This window comes from Volvox carteri, assembly GCF_000143455.1.
Source record: "Volvox carteri f. nagariensis unplaced genomic scaffold VOLCAscaffold_128, whole genome shotgun sequence".
NCBI classification, from domain to species: Eukaryota; Viridiplantae; Chlorophyta; class Chlorophyceae; order Chlamydomonadales; family Volvocaceae; genus Volvox; species Volvox carteri.
This window is the reverse complement of record NW_003307671.1, coordinates 20,543-26,972: the sequence shown is the minus strand read 5'-3', so window position 1 is coordinate 26,972 and position 6,430 is coordinate 20,543. Positions and strand designations below refer to the sequence as shown.

General features: G+C 57.6%; 1 protein-coding gene across 1 annotated transcript in view; it reads left to right on the top strand.

Annotated features, from left to right (window-relative positions):
* The window catches only part of VOLCADRAFT_121781 (uncharacterized protein), a gene marked incomplete at both ends in the record, with an annotated part of 29,432 nt that overhangs the window by 9,923 nt on the left and 13,079 nt on the right, over window positions 1-6,430 (top strand). Inside the window, 13 exons of the mRNA XM_002959141.1 lie at window positions 157-387; window positions 706-966; window positions 1,233-1,453; window positions 1,778-1,963; window positions 2,273-2,433; window positions 2,780-2,975; window positions 3,182-3,329; window positions 3,736-3,990; window positions 4,554-4,847; window positions 5,044-5,143; window positions 5,462-5,640; window positions 5,677-5,751; window positions 6,069-6,407. Coding sequence (XP_002959187.1) covers window positions 157-387; window positions 706-966; window positions 1,233-1,453; window positions 1,778-1,963; window positions 2,273-2,433; window positions 2,780-2,975; window positions 3,182-3,329; window positions 3,736-3,990; window positions 4,554-4,847; window positions 5,044-5,143; window positions 5,462-5,640; window positions 5,677-5,751; window positions 6,069-6,407 — 2,646 coding nt within the window. The remainder of the gene's footprint in view (window positions 1-156; window positions 388-705; window positions 967-1,232; window positions 1,454-1,777; window positions 1,964-2,272; window positions 2,434-2,779; window positions 2,976-3,181; window positions 3,330-3,735; window positions 3,991-4,553; window positions 4,848-5,043; window positions 5,144-5,461; window positions 5,641-5,676; window positions 5,752-6,068; window positions 6,408-6,430) is intronic.

Genomic DNA, 6,430 nt, shown 5'->3' with positions numbered 1-6,430 from the left:
TTCTTGGACCTCCACATTAGCACATATTTCCTTTCTTTTCTTTACCAACTCCCAAAGTCCGGGGCAACTGTGTCTTACTTTTTGCATATTATGGTTTCCGCCCTCCCTCCTCTCCCCCCGGGCCCCCTCCTCCTCCCCCTGTCCTTCCCGTGTCAGGAGTGGGATCTCTCCAGCGAGGAGACCGCCTACTCGCCCCGCGAGCTCTTCATCTACTACTGCTTCTCACTCAAGTTCATTGTGTCGCTGTGCTACGGCCGCAACAGCCTGGCGCGAGATCAGATCCTGAGGGCGTCGGCCAAATACGGCCTGGGACTCGAGTTCGATGCACTGCAGAAAGCGGTGACTAATAAGGCCCTGCCGTACTCCATGCGCACATACATGGTGCAGGTGAGACGGAGCATGGTGACGGTAGTATGGGGCATGGTGCACAGGTGTGTGTGTATGTTTGTCTGTATGTGATGAAGGAGCGTGTGTGTGAGGATATGGCATATGGTGGGGAGTGCTGGGTACGGTAGGGCGGCATTGAGAGTATTCCCCCACCTCCTCCTCCCACTACCCTGGGAGAAAAGGGGGTAACGTGTCCGGGTAGTGTCAGGTCGGTAACCCTGACACCGCCCTCTTTCCAACCAATTAACTCCCCTCTCATCGCCCTTCCACCCGCCCCGCCCCCTCTCCCCGTACCCCTCACCTCCACCCCACCTGTAGGTCCTCCGCGCACTGTATGTGGACATCGAGCCCTACCAGACCCTCAAGCTGCCTCGACACATTCGGTTGATGTCCAAAAAGGGAGCCATAAGGGTGTCTCTGAAGACAAACCCGAACTCCGAAACCATCAACACCCTTATCCGTACAGTTCTGGAGCAGCTGCGACTGGCCACCACTTCGGCAGGCGGGGCGGGGGTGGAGACCGGGGCGGCGGCGACCGGCGGCGGTGGTGGAGGGGGAGGAGGAGACGGTGGGGACAAGGTGGGGCTGGGGGGTGGGATGAAGGAGGTGCATGCTATGTTTTATTGCGTGTGTGTGTATACGCTTTGCATGTCGTGTGTCTGTGTGTGTGTGTGTATTGGTGACTGAGCTGCTGTGTGGCTAGGTGTGCGCTAGGAAGTGGCCTCCTTAGCAGCCCTTCCGTCTAGGCGATCGTCTAGGCCCCTTCCACTCCTCTCAACCCCTTCCCAACCCTGTCCTCTCCCCCACACGTACCTCCCTTCCCCCACACCCGCCTCCAAATGAAGGAGGACGATGGAGGCGTCTACCAGCCCGCCGAGCGCGGGGAGCGAACCGTGGGTCGCAACACGCTGGTGCTCAACTACCTCAAGATGGTCCATGAGATGTTCCACCTGGGTATGATGGATTTGGATTCCGGTGTGACGCAGGAGGTGCTTGCCGTACTGCTGGACATCATTCAGAAACTGGACTCCATGCCCCTGGACAAGCCGGCGAGGTTTCAGAGGAGGTGGGGAGCGGGTATGGGGCGGAGGGGGACCAGTTGGGGTTGGGGCGAGGGGAGGGGAGAGGAGGTAGGCGTGTACATGAGCATTTGTAATGGGGATGGAGTTGGGGGTGGGGGTGGCAAGGCCCCCCATCGTTCGTTGCCTTCTTATGACTCTCTCACGTCCCTCATTTGGCGGCGTCGTGCAATTTTCCTTTTCAACGTTCTCCCCACGTATCTATACCTTTTCCCCGCTCTGTTCCGCCCAGTCCCACTTCCACACTGTCACGCCCCTTTTTCCCCCTCCTTCTCCGCCTCCCCCTGTCCCTCTTGCCCTCTTTCCTACAGCTACACCTCCAAGGTCGTGATGCAGGCCAAGAAGGTGGCTCTGGCCACCATTGACTTCGCTCTGGACATGAAGTCCGAGCAGCAATGTGCCGCGGTGTTTGACAGGTTCGCGCAGTGGCAGCGATCCCCCGAACGACTGGCTAAGGTGCATGCGCAGATTTCCCGAATGGGGAATGCCACCATAAGGTGAGTGAGGACTATGTGGGGGTTCGGGGGGTTATGGAGGAGGGGTTGCGGGGGTGAGGAGGGGGGTTCCAGTAGTCTGTGTATATGTGATGCATGTGGTGCTGCTTCCCATCCGCACAATCTACAAACCCAAAACTTCCAACTTTAAAACAACCACCAACCGTAACCACAGCACTGAGTGCTGCAAAGCAGCCCTCAAGGCGAATCATTCCCTGTATATCTGAAATGAAAAACAATCCGAAGACCAATTCATTGCCCCCAACGAAGCCGCCTTTCCCTCCTCGTCCTCGTCCTCCCTTCCCACTGTAGCGGTCTTCGGGTCCTGGGTGCAAGTGTCAGGGCAGTGGCCACGCTGACTACAACCGCCGCCAACAAAGTGCTGCCCACACCCGGCACCTCACGTATCAACTTGGGCGCCATGGGGATGAAGGGGGCAGGGGGGGATATGGAGGCACCACCGCCCAGAGAAGGTGCGTGTGTGTATTGGGGCCGGCTTGGGGTTTGGCAAGGGTGAGAAGAGGCCGGGAGAGAGAGTGTGTGTCCTGGGGTGGGAAAAGGGGGGTTGTACTGGGAATAGGGAGGGCGGATGGAACGGAGAGTGGCGAGGGTGGTGGAAGGAACGGGTCGTGGTGTGTTTTGCTCCGTGGCACTGATCCGTGGAGGCATCCACTTGTGGCTCTTCCTTCCCCCCTATCCACAAACCACTACCCCCCACCCATTAACCCCCACGGCCATCACTCCCTGCGTTGTATAACGCCCGACACACGGCATATTGTACGGCATACGGCATACTGAACGGCATTATGTGTGTCGCAGATTCTGGTGAAGGCGACGGCGAGATGATACGGCGCAGTGACGGTCCTGAGCGCTGGGCTGAGGAGGCGGCGGATGCGTTGGCTGCCGACAACGAGGATGGCGACTTTCCCCTGTTCAAGCTGGATACCATTCGGGATACGGAACCGCTTTACGTGCAGGCCGGCAGCCCCATCATGAAGATGTTTGACCTGGTCAGGTGAGGAGCGGGGTGGGAGGGGCAGGGCAGGGCAGGTCGCCACGTTGTTGCGTCCGCACTGCCATTTCATTACAGCAGCATGTGCGCAGTCCACCCTTTCCTTCTACCGGGTACGACGCAGTACGACGTAGTACGACGTAGTACGACACTCCTCACCGCCATTTAACCGAACCTCTGGCTTTCCTGATTGTCTGCCCTCTCGTCAGGTACGACGACCAGGAGTTGACCGCTCGTACATTTCAGTTGGTGGAGCGGTTGACAAGTAAGCGCGAGAAGCTTCTAGAGGAGCTGATGCGGACCTTTGTTGTGACGGATGACGAGCTCATTGCTCTGGCGGCTTGGGCAATTAAGCAGGTAAATGCGCCTTTGTGTGTATATGTGGGTGCGCAAAAAAAAGTACACATCCAATGAGACTAAGCTGCGGTAAGGAAAGAGGCAAAGCGGACAGAATGGAGGCGGGTATTGGGTGCGCGGAGAAGCGCCGCCGACCAAAACATGTTTACGCGAGTGATGAGTGCAAAAGTGAGCACAGTGAGAATGAGTGACCCACTTCACCTAAATGGGTAAAATGGGTAATACGTGGTTGAATTACCGAAATAGTGTTAGGGCGGAGTACAGAGACATTTCCTTTCTTACCTACCTATATTACCTCTTTTCCTGTGGTGTTGCCTCCCCATTACCCCCCCCCTTCCACGCTGCAAATCACCCCCAATTCAAATCCACGTTCCTCCCTTCTCCAACCTCCCCCCTATGCCACCAGGTTGAGACAGCCCAACACGCGTACAACTACATGGGCAGCTTGGACCCCTCTGAAAGCCGGGATGCGTGTGCCAAGGCGGCCAGGGCCATTGACGCGCTCACAAGCCTGCTCATACCCCTGCAGCACGTCACTGTCAGCACGGGGATCATGGAGGGGGAGGAGGGGGAGGGGGAGGAGAAAGGCGGCCAGCCGGAAAGGATTTTCGTGTCCAAGACCACGGCCGCGAACTGCCAGTATCTCATGTTCGACCTGCAGGTGCGTGCGTGCGTGTATGTATGTATGTATGTATGTATGTATGTATGTATGTATGTATGTATGTATGTATGTATGTATGTATGTATGTATGTATGTATGTATGTATGTATGTATGTATGTATGTATGTATGTATGTATGTATGTATGTATGTATGTATGTGTATGCGTATGTATGTGTATGCGTATGTATGTGTATGCGTATGTATGTATGTTTTTTGGGGATGAAGTGCGGGAGTTGGGTGCAAGGTAGACAGTATGATGGGGGGAAGGAGCAGAATTGAGAAAGGGGGATGGGAGCATTTGGGCTTAAGTACGTTAGGTGTGTGGTCCTGTCAACCTCCTGCTTTCACCTTCCCGCACCCCCCTTCCCAGGGTCTCCCCCCACTCAACCCCCCTCCCTCCATTCCCTCTTCCCAAACCAGCGAAATCCTGTTTCTCATCCCGGTCGACACTCCGCCACTCCTGCACGAATTGCCACACCCTTGCCGCCCCATACACCTGCCTCCGCCCCTGCCATCATCAATCCCCCTCCACCTCCGCCCTCCATGTCCCCACACCACCAGATCCACCTGATGGTCCTCAAGTTCCTGAAGCTTCCTCTGAAGCGCAAGCACCAGTCCGATGCCCGCAAGATCCAGATTGCTGAGGACCCCTCGCGTCAGAATGTGTTTCGTGCCTGCCTGCTCTTCCTGCGTCACTTCATGGTGGTGGGGGATCTGGAGACCCCCTCCGCCAACGTCTCCTCCCACGCCAACCAGCGGGCAGTGCTGCCCTCCCTGGAGCTGCTGCTCAGCTTCCTGGACACACATGGACTGCCCGCCTCGGACACCGTCATTGCGCTGTTCATTAACAACCTGGTAAGTGGCTGACAGGGGCCGCTCTGTGGATAAATCTTATATGTATGGGTGTCGAGTTAAGGCACTCTCTCGCAGGTGGTGCAGTTGTTGTACCCCTTATTGTGAGATTATTCCCCCTCTCTCTCCCCCCCCTCTCAGCCTCTCAGCCGCCCTGCTTGTCCCCCTGTGTTCTCTCCTTTTGCCTGGGTGGCTCCAGGCCGATGCGGCCACCGAGGGTGAGAAGGTGATTCGCAAGCTGATCAAGCTCATCACTCGATACGGGGACAAGAAACACGCGGGGTGGCTGGAGCTGCTAGGTGAGACCCTTGGTGGGGGAGTGAGGGAGTAGGGGAGTGGGGCCAAGAAAAAGGGGGGGGTGGAAAAGGGAGGGCATTGACGTGCCAGCGGCCGGTGACGAGGGCTACCATCTCCACAGCGTTCACGCTTCTTGTCGTTTCTCTAGCTCTCGTTCTTTTTCTCCTTCTTCTCCCTTTTATCTCCAACGCGTACGTTTTCCTTCTCTCCGCTACTGTTGTGGTTGTTGTTGGTGCCGTGGTGTGGCTTCCTGGCGATGGTGGCGATGGTGGTGATGGTGGTGTTGTTTCCCTTGCCCCCCCCTCCTTCTGTCACAACAGGCAAGGTGATGGTCGTGAACGGCAACCCCATCAAGCGCAACCAGATGGTGGCCATGCAGCTCATCACACAGTACGGCGAGGACACCATGTTGCTGCTGTCGGGGGATGCGGGGCTGGACGAGCTCAGGAAGCTGCTGGCTTCAGAGCGATTAACCGCAAAAGCGAATGCCGTACCGCCCGTTAGTCGGTTGTCGTACCACACGGCCTGCATGCAGCTGCTTGCTGACTGTTGTGTGGGTAAGGAGCCGGAGCTGGTGGTGAAGGCATCGGGCTACATGAGCCTGCCGCAGGTAAGGGAGAAGTGTGTGTTGTGTGTATGTGTTTATGCCAATGCGGGTGGGGTGAGAAAATGAGTCTGCGGAAGGCCGGTAATTGGAGGATTTCGCGGTGCGGGAGAGAGAGGGTGTGTCTTTCGGTGTCCTGGGGAAAGGCCGCTGTTTGCAACCCTCGTGCCTATTTGCTTCTCCCGGTCCTTCCTTCGCTGCAGCCTTCTCACACGATTTTTGCATTTCGCATTCCTTCCCACACGGCATATTATCCTTATCCCACTCCCCTCTCATCCCCCAATGATTACGTGTCACCCCCCCTCCCTCCCTCCACCCTCCAGGTCCTGGACGTGTTGCTTCTTCAGCCCTCCCAGGACGCCCCTGAGTCCAACCTGCGCTACGTGCAGCGGGCCTACTGGCGCCTGCTGCAGCACTGCTACTTCGCCACGGATACGGATAACACCAAGGTGCAGGTGCGCAACGGGGCCAACAGGATCTGGCCGCTGGCGGAGGTCGAGGCGGACGGCGGCGCCGCCGGCGGGGAGGGCGGCGGTGACGGCGGCGGGGAGCTGGCGGCAGCTACGAGTGTGTTGTTGCAGCGGTTCCTGGACCTTCCTGGCGCGGGCGAGGAGAGCAGCAAGAACAGGGCGGGCGGCGCGGTGGAGAGCTGCTTGATGCAGGTACGGAAGAGGTGGGGGGGGGA